The sequence below is a fragment of the Cibotium barometz genome, chromosome 41 (genome assembly GCF_041138505.1).
Source record: "Cibotium barometz isolate CiBa-2024 chromosome 41, ASM4113850v1, whole genome shotgun sequence".
In the NCBI taxonomy this organism is placed as follows: domain Eukaryota; kingdom Viridiplantae; phylum Streptophyta; class Polypodiopsida; order Cyatheales; family Cibotiaceae; genus Cibotium; species Cibotium barometz.
This window is the reverse complement of record NC_141086.1, coordinates 39,249,750-39,268,436: the sequence shown is the minus strand read 5'-3', so window position 1 is coordinate 39,268,436 and position 18,687 is coordinate 39,249,750. Positions and strand designations below refer to the sequence as shown.

At 40.6% G+C, this 18,687-nt stretch overlaps 1 protein-coding gene across 1 annotated transcript; it reads left to right on the top strand.

Moving 5' to 3' along the window:
* Positions 1 to 12,936: 12,936 nt before the first annotated feature.
* On the top strand, positions 12,937 to 13,416 carry LOC147614943 (uncharacterized). Its single transcript, XM_086780006.1, has one exon. It carries the CDS (start codon positions 12,937 to 12,939, stop codon positions 13,414 to 13,416), a length of 480 nt encoding a protein of 159 aa, XP_086636132.1.
* The last annotated feature ends 5,271 nt before the right edge of the window (positions 13,417 to 18,687 follow it).

Sequence of the window (18,687 nt, the reverse complement as noted above, 5' to 3'; positions counted from 1 at the left end):
TATGACCTGGATGTATACAATTTTTGAAGAGCCTTTTAAAAAGCTATAATGCTAGGATGTAGTCAATTGCTTGCAAAGGAGAATGATGTTTATGATATGGGCAAAAGTTTGCAAAAGGAATCTAGACAGGTATTACCTTTATTTGCCATTTAGTGTCAAAGAGGTTGCTCCATTTATCAGAAGAAGAAATTGTGTAAGCCAGAGTGTCTAGGTGCCGAGGGAATGTTTAAGCCATTAGTGAAAATGGCCAGAGGCTATGGAAAATCCTGCGCACGAACAATTATTATCGGTGTCTATCCATATAAGTGTTGTGTTGCTCCTGCCAATAGCTGCATCTTTCCATCAATGTTTGATGTACATAAGACTGATAACATTCTTATGGAGGAATTACTAACTTACATGATGCGCCTAGGCAAATTTGAGGATGTTCATACTATCCTTGACTCTAATCATTATGGGAAACTACCAGGGTTAAATGACCATGAATATTTGCAATAATTTGATGTTGTTGAAAGCTCAGAATTGAAACTCCAAAATATGGAATAGTAAAAAATGAGGTTTAGCACAAGTAGACTTCCTCTTGCTGAGTAAATAGAGAGCACTTATATCGCTAGCATTTAAGCATTGGTGGATGTAGGAAGTACGCGTAGTCATAATCCTAGTACATCTCAACAACAATGACAAGATATGGGAAATATTGATAAAATAAGGTCCATAGATTTCTAACATGAAACCATATCAATTAATTAGACTAGCTGTGAAAGATTGGGTTGCAAAGGTGGACCTATCTTGAAGGCTCAATCTGCAAAGGCATATGTAAATAAATTTCTAAATGAGTATGATCTTCTCAATGGAAATAATTAAGAAAAAGGTACTAATCTACTTTTTATTTCAACCATTAGAAAAAAACATAATTTTTTGGTAATAAATATAAATTCTAACTGAAGTAACTTCTTTTGTTTTGAAAAGTTAATCTCAAAATGATAATGTGATGCAATTCATCAAGAAATTTGAAATACTTCTAGATAGAGGAATTCCATGTGTGGTCCTGATATGAGAATATAATTATCACTAAAACTATTCAACTTCAAAATAAATTCAATAAAGCTTATGTTAACACCAACTCTTCACCCTTTGTGGCAAAAGTTTGCATAAAACGTTAATAGTTCTTTCCTTATATCTTTGGAGTGTACCCCATTCTAAGGGAAATCTTGTGTTGGAGTGCATCCTACTCTAAGGGGAGTTCTTTTTTCAATATAAATGTTGTTTGCGAATGATTTGATGAGATTCAATACAAACACACATTCTATTTTAATAGGCCCTTTTTAATGCTCTAGAATGGCCCTACGGACATTCTACCACTAGTAGCAAGCCTTTGTTTTTGAGCTAAGACATGAATTGTTTAATGAGGCTCCATAATGTTTTGTGTGGTATTGAATGTAAGAGTTTAGCTAATTATATGTGTTTGCATTTTAGGTGTTGATGTTATGTTGGCATTATTCGTTGTTGCCTTTGGCACCCCATGACAATCAACCCTCTCAATACCACCCTCTCTTAAATATCAAAGGAGGGTACTCATTCTTGATATGATTGGGATCCTTCTTGATTAGTTTGAGCTACACCATGGTGATTTGATGCTAAATTAAACTCCGCACATGCGTATAGTTCAAGAAGCGACAAAGTGTACCATGCTATGCATCTGGGTGCAAAAAATTTCTTAGATTTCTACTTTAAATGGTTTTAAGTTTCGATTTGGAGTAGTTGCATATTACACAATGTTCTTCGCATCATCAATTTATGTTTTGCCAAACATCACATGAAGTTAAAGTATGTGATGCACAAAGAGATGTGTCGAAAAGCTAGTATGTTCTTTGACTTTGAGAAAGTTTACCATAAGAACTTACGAGCAATTTGGACAGAGTTTCATGAATTGGATGGAGATAATGCTGTAAATTTTTTATGACACACACTACAAGACAATGCTGCCATACACGCGTTTCATACACGCGATAAATTACGAACGCGTGTATGGTCGCGCTTGTATTTGAATAAAATCGGGCGCGTGTATTTTAGCATTTAACTTCGCGTGTATATTTGCATTTATCAACGCGTGTATAAACGCGTTTATATACACGCAGTAATACACGCATAAATACACGATAATATTCACGGGGTAATACTCGCTATTATACACGGAAAAATACACGATAATATTCACGGGGTAATACTCGCTATCATACACGGAAAAATACACGCCACTGTACACGGATTAATACACGCATGGCAGAGAAAAACTGAAAAAAAACTGAATTCCTTAACAAAATTAAAAACTATTTTCCTTAAACCATCTCATAGTACATTACAGTATACATCATTACACAATCCCACTACATGCATTTACAACAATGAAATATATTCAAAAATAAATCATGCATATGAGATGATAGAAATGTCATCAATTTAGAACATACAGTGACGGATTGGTTAGGGTTCGATCTCATCTTCAATAAGATCCATCCTTGTCAAACGATCAACATCAATATCCATTTGATCAATTGGTAAGGCTACGATTAAATTTATTCCACTATCGATATTCTGTACTCCATTGATAATGGTATCGATGTCCTGATCATCCTCATCATCATCACCATCATCCTCAATGGTAGGGTCATTCTCATGATCATGAGAAATGGCATGCTCATCCTCATTATCACGATCATCTCTTATTTCTTGATCATCGATCACAACATCTTCAATGGCATGTTCGACGTCATCTTCATTGCGGCTTGTTACATCCTCCATATGCTCCATATCAGTGAATGTATTATACATCACTTTGGAACGTGGTGCAATAGGGATGACGTACCACCATTTGATGTCATGCACCATTGGTAGATAGATAACCTACTCAAATACCCACAGTACAGTAATTAATTAGCATATCAAAAGTCAAGGGGTACGCGAGCTTAGATATATATGTACATGAAACACATTAGTAAAAAAATGCATACCTGCTCACATTGTTGTGGCAATACGAGCCTATCTTTCTTTGTTTGCCAGAACTTTGTAGAGTCAATAGTTACATATCCACTTGCATGGCGTTTTATCGTTGCATCAGGCCCTTTTTCCACCACGTTCATTTGCCATTTGACATCCAAAACATACACAAAGAAGCGACGAAAGTCAAGCCTAAATATGTCTTGGATTATGCCACAATAATCATCCATTTTTCCATTAGCTCCCTCAAAGCTACTAATGACACCGCAATCTTGTGTATTTCTCTTTTCATCAATTCTTTGTGTTCGAAAATGCTTGCCTTCACACCATATAGCATTGAACATAGTGCACTGGACCAAAATAGAAGCAATATTTGTGTAAGCAATGTGAATAAATATTAAAAGAAAATCACTTACAACTAATGCAAAACATTAGTTCTATGTACCTTTGACATGCATCCTCGTGCATACTCCCATTCTTCCGCCGTGATATGCAGCCCCTCGTCACTCTCTGCTCTCTCCATTTCCTCATGCAACCAATCAACATGGATATCATTCGGAAGTGTTGCTAGATGCTTAGGGTACGCCTTCCGAGAGCCATGTTGCCTCCGAAAGAGAGCTCTTTCTGCTTGCCTTTTTGTCTTTGCATCCTCATATCTTGTAACCCATCTGCTCATCACATCACTATTAAGGATACAAGTGAAATTGAGATCATCAATCAATGTTCTGTCAATTACTTTACTCTGTCCTTTTCCTTGAGGCACAATAGAGGTCATCCTCAAGTCCTCTTCATTGCTCCATAGTCGTGGCAAAGAGCTGTCCACCTGACCAAGAAATTCTGAAATATATACAAGAGACTCTTGTATCAACCAACCCTCGGCCATGCTTCCTTCAGGCCTTGCACTTTGCCTCACAAAGTCTTTTAAGGTCTTCATGAAGCGCTCTAGGAAGAACATCCAACGTGCATGCACAGTACCACATAAAGCAATTTCGTCCACTAAATGCACAATGAGATGTAGTTGACTTGTGAGAATGGTTCGCGGAAAAGTCTCCTCTACCAAACAAACCACCTCCACTGCCATAACACGCGCATCATCCAACGTGGCTGGATCAATTGCTTTGGAACTAACATATCTGAAAAATAAATAAATAGTACGTTATACCTCATGCACGTTCATTTTGCAAGGTATAATGAAGGGTGATCTGAGCATGGGTTTTACATACCTCACAAGCTCGCCCATCTTATAAATACATTTTTTCAAACTCTTATTCGCACAATGGTCGATGCTAGTAGGTAGTATGAACTGCGCACATAAGAGCACATTTATGGTTTATGGCATTACAAAATTTAATTTCAACGTACGTACAAGACTTGGAAAACACTTACTTGAAGCATCTTGTGCCAATCGTGGGACTTCAACCCATATAGTTGCTCAACGCCTCTTTTCTTAGTGGTTGTAAAGGCTCCCTTCAATGATCTCATGCATCCAGTGGGAGTACGCAAAGTGGTGATGGCCTGCTTTACCTGCTTCTCCTCTTTCTTTGATATAATCCATGGTGCAGGCGGAAGACGAACGTGCCCACCCACCTCTCGTGGCCAAGCTTGACGCATACGTCCTGCGACCCGCAAGTCCTCACGTACGCTAACATTGTCTCGTTTACCAGTAATATGTTCCCAAATACCAGATCCCACATTCTTGAAGATGTGCATGGGATCAAGAAGATGGTTGATCTTAAGATGGGTCCAATATGGCAGCCGGAAAAAAATGGAGTACCTGCACAAGGGTTTGCTCTATGTGACCTTTAATCCAATTAGAGACTACACAAAACAAGATTGAAAAAACATCACTATACCTGTTCATGCCATCTGGAGGAAGAATAGTTGTAGACTCCCAAATACGCTTCCAATCTTTTGCACGAAGTGTTTGTGGAGGAATGTTACTCTTACTAGCAACATATTTAGGATGATCTGAGGGGAGAAATCGATGATGATTATCGAATATAGTCTTACACAAACCATCAGCATACTCATGTACTAACGAAGGGCCACAAACAGGACATGCATGTTTACCCGATGTTTTCAAACCTGTTAAAATATAAATAAAAGTTAGAATAATAAAGTCGAACAAACCGTCTAATTAATATATATAGCCAATAGTAATAGAGTAGGGAGGTAATTAGAATTCTTACCAGAACAATCGCTGTATCCTGGAAAGTCATGCATTGTCCACATCAACACTGCTTTTAAGTCGAAGTGTCGAGAGGAGGGAGGCCTACTAATGTCCACCACCGCAACACCTCTCCATAGTTCCTCCAACTCATCAATCAGTGGTTCAAGATAAACATCCATATGCTTGACTTTATGTTTCCCTGGAATTAGAAGGGATAACATAAGATGTCCCTTCTTGATCGCCATTGATGGTGGAAGGTTATAATTCACCAGCACAACTGGCCACACGCTGTACGCGGTGCTTTTGAAACCAAATGGATTCACTCCATCCATACCCAGGCCAAGTCTCAAGTTTCTGGGCTCTGTTTTAAAGCTGGGCCACTCATCTTCAATATGCTTCCAAGCAGGAGTGTCTGCGGGAATTCTCCACATGCCATCATCCGATCGATGTGAGGAATGCCATGACATGAGCTCTGCTATGGATTTGCACTTGAACATGTGTTTGATGCGAGGAATTATAGGAAAGTGTCGCAAGACTTTACGAGGTACATCAAAACTCTTCATATCTGTTCTGTACCTTGCTTCACCACAAGTGGGACATGTCAGAGCCTCCTTATGCGTCCCACGAAAGAGAATGCAATCATTGACGCATGCATGTATTTTATCATAATCCAGTCCTCCAAGAGATGTCACATAGCGCCTCGCTATGTCTCTTGAGGTGGGCAGTCTATTTTCCTTTGGAAGCATGTTTGACAATAGCCTGCATCCAATATCATCAATTATAATTAGTCTTAAATCCTAAACCTTAAACCACTAATTCAAATTTATAAGTTAGAATGCTTACTTCAACAATGCGTCAAGACTTGCATTGCTCCATCCATAAACTGTTTGTATATTAAGTAGTTCAAGGGAAGCACGTAAAACTGAGAATGTGCACCCGTCAAACACCGGTGTCGATGAAGCTTTATAAAGATGCTCTTGTTCCATATCATCGTCGTCCATACCTTTGGGATCATCCTTAAAAAGATTCCGCACCATATCATCAAGCACCTCCTCTTCCACAACTTCGTGGGGTGCAGGGCTATTGTCGTCCCTTTCCCACTCATCTCTGACATTAGATCCCGAAGCTCCAGCATCATCTCGTCGACGCTTTACGTGCTCTCGTCGCGCGTAGGGTACCATGTTAGGGTGTGGTACTGCATCCTGCTTCAATTTATCAAATTATATGTTACAACTCTATTAATTTAATTTGGATACCATGGGTCATTTGAATACCATCAATTTACATCTACTCACCTCTAAACCTGTTTGATTCCATTCTCCATACATGGAGATGTGATTCAAGGTAATTCGACGTGCTCGTACAATGCATCCTTGACATCGATTACACATACATTTGATCCGTTGTCCCAACCACACATCGCGATTACGATGACGCAGTGTCTCATCTTCCCCAGAACTGCTTGAAGAGGTTGATGACATCCTGTGTACAAACCAGAAAACACAAACTCATTATATATTTTTAATGAAAGCACAAAAACGCGTGTATTCACGCGGCTATCTCCTAAAACTTGCGTGTATAAACACGGCTACTTCCTAAAAAACGCGTGTATTCACGCGGCTACCTCCTGCAAAACGCGTGTATAAACGCAGCTGAAATCCTGTACACGCGAAAATACCTGCGTTGATAAACGCGAACATAAACGCACCCATAAACGCGGCGGCATATTTAAACTAAAAATAGCCCGCCTTCCCCAAATATAGATTTTGAACTTAGAAATCAACAGTGCATGCGTTTTCGCCTATTTTCGCCTCTTCCAACAGCAAGGAGGGAGCAGAGAAAGGAGCACACACACGGGAGAAGGAGGGAGCAGAGAAGGAGCAGAGAGGACTCACTTTTTCAGAGGTGAGTCACTTTGTCCTGTGCCTTGTCTCTTTTGTCAGATTTGTTTACTTTGCTCTTTGCTCTTTGGGTTTGTCTTTTTGCACACGATTGGGTTGCTGCATCCTGACAGGGGCGACAATGGCTGGTCCTTTTATAAGGACATTCTGTTTTTTGTCGGGGGTCGGTCTTTTCGAGAAATTTTTTTCGCAGGTCGCGTGTACGAACGCGTGTAGGAGCGCGTGTAAACTGTCTGCAGAGTTTTTCCACGTGCATATACACGCGTTTTTTGCCGGGTATATACACGCGTTTTTTAACGGGTGTATACACGCGTTTCTGCAGACAAAAAACTGCGGCGTTTCAGATTTCATGGTTTGCAGGCATTTGACTTGTGTAATGACAATGTGTGAGTCAATGATGTACATGATGATGTTTGATGCAGGTTCTTTATGGATATTCCAGGTTCTTCATCCGATCCATTTGCATATAGCAATTGGTTGATGGAGATGATGAATCACTTTGGGCGCCAACCTGGTCCGGTTGAGCTTACAGAGTATATGTATGCTCATCCCCCTCCTTCCCTGCCTGGTGTCTATACCCCTACCGCGAGTATCCAGGGCACTCCAGTGCCGTCTATTCCTCCGAGTCCGACGAGACGGCATGTAGCTTCTCCTCTTCCACGTCCACCGAGGAGACATACCTCGTCCCAGACACACTCACGTACACCCTCACAGCCACCATCACGTGCTCCCTCAGAGCCACCGTCACGTCAGGGCTCACAGCCACCGTCACGTAGACAATCCCCCAGTCGTGACTCCACCCGCAGCAGTAGGAAGAGTGGGAGTGGAGGATGCGGCGGGTGCTTTGGTGGGGGAGGTGGGGGAGGTGGGGGAGGTAGTAGGGCACGGGATGAGAGAGGAGATAGAGGGAGAAGAGTTAGAGGAGACAGTTCGGAAGAGGAGGAGATGAGAGAGATGGAGAGAGTGGTTTGCTATGATGTGACGGATAGGGGCGGGATAGTGATGGATGCGAGGGGGAGGGAGGTAATGGAGTACATGCGTGGGGTAGTATCAAACTCATATAGAAATTGTTTTATTAAATTTAAAGATCAAAATAGCCGATTAGTTGGGGAGGTGATAGAGGCTGTACACAGTCGGTACCCCAATCCCCCACATGCTACATTCTCGGATGTATGGGGAAGGACGCGAATAAGGGAGATCTTAAGTAATAAAAGATCTCACCTTAAAAAACTCGCGTACGATGACCGGCTAAATGTAGCTGCGGGTGGCTATCCTGCCGAGAAACCTGCCACTGCGCACAAACGCGAGTGGAAGGAGGCAAAGAAACGAGCAGAGGGTGGCGTGAAGAGCAGGCAGCATGTGGAGGCACGACGGATCCAGATGGAGACCGTTGGATCTTCGCATTTCGGATCTGGCGGCGTCGAGTCATGGGAGGCAGAGTTCGTAAGTATCCTGTCACTTTATTTGAATGTTTACTTAATTCATTGATTCTATGAATTGTTTTAATCTTACAAATTGTGTTGATTATGATACAGCGACGGGTTACGGGGAGGAAGCCCACAACCCACGATACTGCGTATGCTCGCCGGCATAGCAGACGTGACACGTGGGCCATCTTCAGAGCCGAGGGACGTATTACGGACGCGCAGTTTGAGTTGGCCATGAGACCATACGGTCGACAGGTACTTGAAAATTCGTAACGAATGGTTTTGGTTTATTGAATTGCATATATATATATATATATACTTATATACTATATATTACTTGAACAGGCACAAGCTGCTGATGATCCACCGGCCGCCGCTGCAGAGGGTGGACGTGAGCACTACTCCTCGGACATTCCGACCGATGCGAGCTCATCTGAGCATGAGGGGAGCACCGAGTCATCATCTGGGTCTGAGTAGTACTCAGATTTGTAGTATCACATTCCATATTTAGGATGTGATTGTATATATTTTTTTGTAAACTCAAGCCATGGGCTACTTCGAGATATGGACTCCCTTGTATACATGTATGAAATTTTGATAGTAATATTGAATTGATTGATCGATAGTATTACATTCATGGCTGTCTTGAATCGTGTAATGACAATGTATGCATTCATGTCGTTCTTGTCTTAATCTCCCTCGTGCATATGTTCTTCGTGGATGGTCTAATGGGGATGGTCTAATGCACCAAAAACCCTAAACCAGAGAGTGCTATTGGGTGCTGGAATGCTGGAACAGTATTCAGGCACCAAATAGCACTCTCTGGATTTTTTTTTTTGCTCTATGTTCGCGTGTATAAACGCGTCAAAACTGCTAAAAATTGCGTGTATCTGCGCGGATACACTAGAAATTACACGTGTATAAACGCGTATAAACTGGCAATAACGCGTGTATAAGCGCATCTAAATAAAAGAAACGCGTGTATAGACGCAAGTAAAAACGCGTCTGGGACATTGGGACTGAACAGGATGCGGCTATACACCCGTGTATAACCGCGTCTAATAGAATAAGAAGCGTGTATACTGGCGTGTATTAACGCGTCTGAAAAAAAAAACGCGGCTACACACCCGTGTATACGCGCGTCTGAGAGGTATTGTACACGCGTTTTTACACGCATGTCTCTGGCCGCGATTATACACGCGCTGATACACGGGCCCGCTACTTTTTTTCACAAGTCATTTTTAGCGGCTAAGAGCGCGGGTATGAGCCCAATCCCTTGTAGTGACACCCTATCAAATTATGTGGAACATGCCACGTTCTTATCTTGTATTTCTGAATCTAAAAACAAGAGATGCTACACATAAAATAAATCTTTTTGGAGTAAATGGAATCTTGAAACACATCTTGTGTTGGAATAATATTTGTCAAGGTGACATCAGTAAAGGTCGGTGTGTTGTAGAAGAAGAGAAAGGCAATATTTATTCATGTACTGCCTTTCATCCATGCACATATTTGTTCTACTGCAATATGAAACGATCCATGCATGAAAGAGGTAGATATTCCATGCATGAAAGAGGTAGATAATGTCCATAGGTTGATTCTTCTCTGCACATTGTTGTTCTAATGTATAGGGAAACTCAAGCAAGCATGCACTCCCAAATCACATTGACTCAAGAACGATGAGACATGTTTTCTTAAAAATTTCATGTTTTCTTTTAAAGCTGCAATACGGAGAAATGTATCTTGAAGATATATTATTTACATCCATCCAATGTCTTATTGTTAGACTTGATACCTACCCACTATCTTACCCGAAATTAAAGGTGCTGATAAGCAAGGAGGAATGTGAAAGTGAAAATATTATTGTGAGATCCCTGTCCCCACCATGCGACGGATTCGGGGTACTAGCAGCGGAAGTAGCACTTCATGCGCGGGGCAGGGACCCACACTCGGGGCCTCGTCCATGGATATCCGAACAAGAGACTAATCCGTCGGTTTTTCCAAAACCGAACCCGGAAAAACTTCCCTTACCCGGAAAGCACGGGCGATTCCACCAAGATAACTTTGTACTCTAATGTAGTCAAGATCATTACTGATCACGCTGATCCGACTACACCTATAAAGATACTCGGTCGGATCAAGGAAGAAACTTGCACTTGGATCATTGGGATCAACGCTTTTTTCCCCATCAAGAGGCACAGCCGTTGATTCCTATCCATAGAACAATTACTATCCGAGATTTACTTTATCTATTGTAATAACAGAAATTGAGTCTCGATTTACGGATATATCAGTCCAGCCTAACCCCATCCGATCCCATGGGTTAGCCAACCGCCCAACCACTGTAGTGATGGGATCCAATTTGGAATTTGGTTAGGTTTTGTCCCGGGTACCAAGGAAAAGAGTTCCAAGGCCCCCTAGCCGGAAGTTCATGCAAACATAAAACTAGCCACACCACTTACACACCCAATATGAAATTGCCTTTTTCTTAGCATCAGCTAACTTTAAAACAATCCTTTAATGAAACCATAGTACCACTGATCACAATCTTCCAATTTATCCAGTTGATTCATAATTTCCCATCATTCCTTCATCAGAGTATCTATGGCATCATTGGCAACTAGAACGCTCACCACATGGATCTCTATTTTGAGATGAACCCACGGAGTGAGAGGGCCAAGGTCTATTATGCTGCTTTGCATTTGGAAGGATATGCTCATACATGGTGGAGGCATCTACAATCTCAACACTATGAGATAATGACATGGGATGCTTTCAAGGATGATATGAGAGGTGCATTCACTTCCAAGTTGCATAGGGACAAGTTGGTTTGTGAGTGAGACAATTTGGAACAATGAGGATACAGTGTTAAGGATTACACTCACAAATTCCTCAATCTCATTCTTTATGTCAATGGCTATCGGAGAAGATTTCAAGGTGGTAAAGTACATCAAGGGTTTGCGGAGCAACACTAGAGCCGATGTCAAAGCTCAAAGGCCACGCACACTCAAAGAAGCTATGATGTTAGCCGAGATCTATGAGGAGAAGTACACTCATTCTTGGGCAAGTCGTAGCTATGGGCGGCGAGATTTTGGCTGAAACGCTTCTACAAAGCAACCTCTAGATGCCAACACTACTTCAAATGTGCCAAAGTTTCCTACCGTGTATGGTGGTAATGGTAGCAAGACAAATTACAGGTTTGGCAATGCTTCAAATAGGCCTTCGTTTGGAGATGGGAAACCTCCTAGTGGTGTGAACAAAAGCAAATTTATGAAGGAGGACCGTTTGAACGAGATGAGAAGCAAAAACTTATGCTTCAAATGTGGAGAAAAGTGGAGTAAGGAGCATGCCAAGTCTTGCAAGGCATGCAATGTCACCATTAACATGATCTTTTCCGAAGAGGTGGATGAAGATGAAGACAAAGAGTTGGAAGCTTCGGAAGAATGTATTGAATGTGGTGAACATGACATGGGGAATTTTCGTTGACCCCGGTGGTAATAGCAATGACAAGCTTTGTTAATGTGGTGGCGGATTCACTCTCTAGAATGTGGGCATGCATCGGATTCACTCTCTAGAATGTGGGCATGCACATTATTTGCCATCACGGTGGCTCAGAAGGATTGGATTGATGATATCCAAGAGGAGTACATGTTAGATGAAGAGGCCGCACATATGATGCAGAAAATACAGCATGGTACATGTGATGATTTGCCTCATTTTCGGTTGCAAAATGGACTCCTTTACTACAAGGAGAAGGTGTATCTTGTGCCACATTCGGCTTTCAAGCAAAAAGTGATGATTGAGATGCATTCTTCTCCCACCATGGCAGGACATTTGGGTTTGTTTAAAACCTATGATGCCATTAGAAAGAGCTTTCATTGGAAAGGCCTTTGGAGGGATGTGAAGGAGTTTGTCTCCAAATGTATGCCATGTCAACTCAACAAAGATCCCACATAAAAGCCCGATGGTTTACTACAGCCCCCCTTACCTATTCCGCAAGAAAAAATGGACACACATTGCTATGGATTTTATTCCGCCTTCCTATCACTAAGAAGGGGTGGGACAACATTTATGTGGTGGTTGATCAGTTGACAAAAGCTGCTCATTTTGTGCCAACAAAAGTTCTTTTCGACATCTATGGTTGCACATCAATTCATGGAGAATGTGTTTCGCATACATGTTATGCCACAACAAATTGTGAGAGTGACCGAGATGTCAAGTTCATGGGCACATTTTGGCGTACATTGTTTGAGAGCATGGGCACCCAATTGACTCCAAGTATGGCCTATAACCCGAAAACCCCGCTGGTGAAACCAAAAGGGTGAACAAGTGCCTTGAGACTTACTTGAGGCATTATTGCTATGAGACACAACATGCATGGGATGAATGGTTGCATTTGGCGGAGTTTGCCTACAATAGCACATACCATGTGAGTATTGTAATGTCACCTTTTGAGGCTATGTATGGTTACGAGGTGCATGTGCCAATTGTAGCATTCAAGAATGATGATGTGAATCCCAATGCAAAGGATGAGGTGGAAAGAATGCAAGTTCTTTTGCAAACATGCAAGGAGAACATCAAGAAGTCTCAAGAGAAGATGAAGCACTTTGAAGATGCACATCGGAGACCATTGGAGTTCAAAGAAGAGGATTATGTCTTCATGAGGATTCCCAAGACCCGGTATGGTTGTCTCAAGGGCAACACAAATGCAAAGCTTGCACATCGCGTTTATGGGCCTTACAAGGTGATAAGGAGTGTTGGAGAAGTGGCCTATCAATTGCTACTTTCAAGGATTCATGATGTCTTTCATGTGTTCCATTTGAAGGCATATGTTGGTCCAAAAGTGCAAGTGTTGGATGAACTCCCTCCCATGAGTGAAGATGGATTGGTGGAGTACATTCCCGAGAAGTTGTTGGCATGAGAGAAAGGGTACTTCGCAACCAAACCTTGTGTGAATACCTAATCAAGTGGAAGGGATTACCCCAAGATGAAGCTACTTGGCAGCTCGCAACTATACTACAAGGATTTGAGCATTTGGAAGTATCTAAAGGAGTCTATTGAGGCTTATAATAGTGAATTGGATTGCTGAAATTTTTTGTAATTTACTATTGTGTGGTCTATTTGATGCTCAAGAGATGTGGATGTCATGCAAGTAACACATGGGGAGCATGTGATACCTATGGGCATACTTGCAAGATAAGGTTCCGAAGAGCATTTGTTGGATGTGGGATGATCTTATCGCTCATGCAAGCTCTCATGGTGGATAGATTTTACATCAAATGTTGATTGATGGCCTTCATTGATGCCTCACTCATGAACAGATATTTTGGTTCTTCGACATGATGCATGTTTTGAGGATGAAACATACTTGGGTGGGGATGGTTTGTAATGAAATAGGGGGCCATGGCCTTACGGGTTAATTGCCATGGGCCAAGGACAATAAGATGTAAAGGTGAATGTGGCTTTGGCATAGGCATGGGCACATATTACTATAGTGTGAACCCAATTTCTACTATACAAGCCAATATTAGCCATTCACTAATCATTCCATAATCATGATACTTTTTCACTAATACAATTACAAGCTTCCATAGCTTTTCTTGGTGCAATCGACCCTTTCCGTCGTGCTTCAAGTAAACACGCACACATATATTCTCCCTCCTTGCCTCTTGCACGAGATGTGGGATACTCCTAAGGACCTAATTGTTAAGTTTTCATCATTTTGGGGTGAGTTAATGAGAATTTAAAGATTAGGACAAGCAGTCTCAAATTGCCAGGCTACATACATATAGTAGGGTTGTAGGGAATCTTACCAAGTGAATTTGGAGCTGAGTCTTGGTGTGTATGTTCTTTAGGTGTGTTGAGGTATCACTCTATCAAATTTGGTGTGGTTTGGAATTGTAGATATTGATCTAGACACTTCAGCAAATAGGAGTATTTTCTAGACAAATTTGTCCAAGGAGTTGGATGTTGGGCGTGTTAGATTTTGAAGAGGGAAAGCACTAAGGTGTGGAGAGACAAGCCAAGATATTTAGTTTGGAGTTAGTTTGATGTTTGGACTTGGCATATTTGTGTACTTGATCTCATCTAGCCTTCTTACTGTGCTAACTAGTTATAGCTAGAGTGAGAGTTGGAAACCAACTCTCACCGGTAGATAGCAATGTGCATTGGTATCTCCCAATGCATGCTCATAGTAGATACCTAAGTATGCTAATAGCTACCCACATGCACCGGCATGCTTAGATAGCATACGGCATGCATTTGGTAGCTCCTTAAGCATGTCGGAAGCTCTCGGTGCATTCCAGGTAACCATCTAAGCATGCTGGTAGCTACCTAAGCATGTCGATAGCACCGACATGCATCAAGATGACATAGGGATGAGACCTCATCCACCATACACGTCAACCGATTCCCAATCATCCACACTCAAGTTCCTAGGAGTATCCATCAAGAGAGGATTCTAGATGCAAAGGGCTAGACACTTGAGACTGGTGAGATAGAGAGCATACTCCCCTCATCAATCTGAGATGCGGGAGATACTCTAGAGACACCACAATACTTTCCCACGAGAGGTGAATTTTGGGAAGCTCCACATATTTGTGAAGAGAGCTAGGTCTTCACTCTCCTGGTTTTTTAAGCATTTCTCTCTCTCCCCCACCAAAGAATGGTCATTCCTATGACCTACTCTCAATTCGAATGAAGCTTCAAAATCTCATGAAGCATTTCTCTAATCTAAAAGTAATTTCTATGCTTAAGAATCAATCCATAATTGGATAATGATCCAATTAGTGGTTATTATAATCACATGAATAATACTAAGCTTTATTCTTTCAAATTTATTGAGAATTATCAGTAATAGTAGCAGAGCTATGGTAAATTTTTTAAAAAATAAACACAAATCATTTTCATTTATATTATGAAAAGAGGACTTTCTATCATATTCTAGGATTAATCATCCTAGATTAATTGAATGATTCTCATTATAATCATGGAAAATTGATTTTTATGTTTATGCATAAATAGTTAATTACGAAAAAGAGGAATTTCTAGTAATCCATTTTTATGTTAAAAGAGTAATCCCCATGACAATGGAAATCCATGTATTTCAATGAAGTAAGAGAAAAATTACAATGCTAAAATAATGCATATTTTATTTAAAAATTAAAGAAGGATTCTAGTTAAATTTATCTTTTTGTATAGATAAGTTTAAATGATGAAAGAGAAATTCCCACCATATTGGAATTCAAATATTTAAATGAGGAAAGTGTAATTCCTAGTGTAAAGGAATTAATGAAGTTTTTCATTTAATTTTTTAAAAGAAAATTTAGTTAAATTTATCTTTTTGCATAGATAAATTTTAAATGATGAAAGAGGAATTCCCACTATATTGGAATCCAAATATTTAAATGAGGAAAGTGTAATTCCTAGTGTAAAGGAATTAATGAAGATTTTTATTTAAAATTTTAAGAGAAAATTTAGTTAAATTTATCTTTTTGTATAGATAAGATTAAATGATGAAAGAGGAATTCCCACCATATTGGAATTCAAATGTTTAAATGAGAAAAGTGGAATTTTTAGCTTAATGGAATTAATGGATATTTTATGTAATTTTTAAGAATAATTTTAAGTAGATTTATTTTATGGTAAAAGAGGAATTCCCACGATAATTGGATTGCACTCATTGAAATGAGAAAAAGAAGGATTTCAAGTTTATTCAAAAAAATAGGTATTGATATTTTAGTTAAAAGATGAATCTCCATCAGAATTTTACCTAATGAATTAAGGTTGAGAAATTATGTGGGAGAAGGAATATCCTTGGATATTTAATTAGTGAAATCACCAAATTGATATTTACCCAAAATCTAGATGTTTAGTTAAAGAAAATCCTTGTAGAACTAAACCGAATGAATTTGGTTAGACTACGTGAGGGATGGATAGTAAACCTAATTGTCCTTCTCTCGATATGAATCAGACAAAAACTTTGTGACCAATTCCAGTTACTAAATCCAAAGAATAGACTACCGAAACTAATCTAGTTTTTCCTTGACCAAACTCACCAAGAATCTAGTTGGATAAATGGACAAAATGATGGGTAGATTACCCTTATAAGAGATCAAGGATCCTCATTATGAAACTAGGAATTATGGAAAAAGGGTTGTCACTCAGAACCGATCTCAAAAACTGGAATTTTACTTGCATTGGAATCTCTGTTTTTTCATTCAAAGGACTGTTTTATGCCAGAATGCTGGAGGAAGAATTTAGCTTATGTTTTTCTAAGAAGAGTTCGTTGGAACAGCTAGTGTGGTGGGGAGTCATCAAGGGACGTTGCTCTCGGCAAAGCTTGTCGAGGTCTTGACCAGCCTCGGTATGGGTTAAAATGGTGTGCTTTCGGTATGATGGACGAGGACCGACGAAGCGGTCCCTGAGTGAAGTGCTAGCACACCTAAGTAGAATCCTAGGGGGTTCTGAGACCAGGCGATGCACGGGCTCGTGGTTGCTAGAACACCCATGCGTACGTTGAGGAAGATTTTGGATGGACAAAAAGGAAAGATTTTTGAGAACCAAATTTTGATATTAGATCTTGTTGTGGTTGACCAGCTGGTCTTCATCAATGGAGAGTTCTGAGGATACATTTTTGTAATACAATTGACTTGAAATTTTGGAAAATGATGATGATCAGAAATATTATGATTTCTATTGAAGGATTGTTTTTAAAGCCAGTCAATCTGTTATAAATGGCAATTTCATATTGGGTGTGTACGTGGTATGCCTACCTTGATTTTTGCATGAATCATTGGCTAGGGGGCCTGGGAACTCTTTTCCTCGGTACCTAGGTAAAAATCCAACCAAATCTTTATAAAGGAATCCCACCAATTCAGTGGTCAGGTGGTTGGCTAACCCATGGGCCGGATGGGGTAGGCTGGATCCGAGGATTCCTGAGAAACAACTAGATACGATTAGTTACGTTATTTAGTTTCAAATCTTGAGAAGACCTTGTTTTGTGGGAGGGGATCATCGGCTGTGCCTTGTAAATGAGGAAAAAAGCGGTGATTCTATGGACCAAGTGCAAGTCTCTTCTTGATCTGACCATGTGACTTCAGGTTTGGTCAGATCAGTTTTTCTAGTTAAGACTTGACTTGTTCGAGTAATTTCCCCGTTAGAAGATTTTTCCCAATTAGCGGAATCGCCCATGCCTTCCGGGTGAGGGGAGTCTTTCGAGCGCTCGGTCTCGGAGGGGCCGCTCGAGCTAGCCTCTTGTCCCGGACATCCGCGGGCGAGGCCCCGAGTGTGTGGACTCCGCCTCGCACGGGAGACCGACGCCGCTTCCGCCGCCAGAAGGAGCCCCAGAGTAGGCGGGGGACCTCACAGTTGGTATCAGAGCTTTGTTGAAAGTTAATAAGGATAAACCAATTCTTATCAAAAATTGATAATAAAAACTCAAAAAAAAAAGCATTTTCATAATGTATTTTCATTCCGTAAGCTTCTTTAAAGAAGAATTTTTAATCAAAGAAATTGTTTTTATAGATGGAAGTTCTGTACTTATCTGGTATTCCCGACCTCACCCACTCATAACACATGAGTGCATTCGGCTTTGAGCATCTCATCTCTTCCACTGCAACTCGAACAAGCCGAGTCAGACTCGTATGCCATTTCGAGAATTTATATTTTTCTGACCCAGCGAAGAGACGACAGCATAAGTGGTTTGCAGGGCAGTATGTCCACGCCTCGGAGTGCAACGCTGAGGCCATTGGCCATGATTCTGATAAAGTTGAAAAAGTGGTACATGGTGTCATTCTATATCATTCAACGCCTTTGAATTTCAGACTCTCATGCCAAATCTATAGACTCCTTAGTCGCTTTATTCCTAAGGAGAAGATAATAGCTCCCTTGGCAGAGTGAGTGAACGTTTGAATCAGGGCATGCAGTACCGCCGTCTTATGCGTCTCCCGAGGAGATTTTGATTTCTAGAGCCGAGCTAGTACATATTGAAACTTTTATATAAATAAAGAAATGTTTTCTGGAGGAAAATTCCCTGCTGTGTATAAGTGATTGTTTATGCACGAACTGATAAAGAAAAATCTGTTATCGAACATATGTCATAGATCTCCAATAAGATCATTTGTCTTGTTTAAGAAATTATTTGGAAAGTTGGAGATGAGAAAATAATAATAAAGGGACAAGACATGGGCAT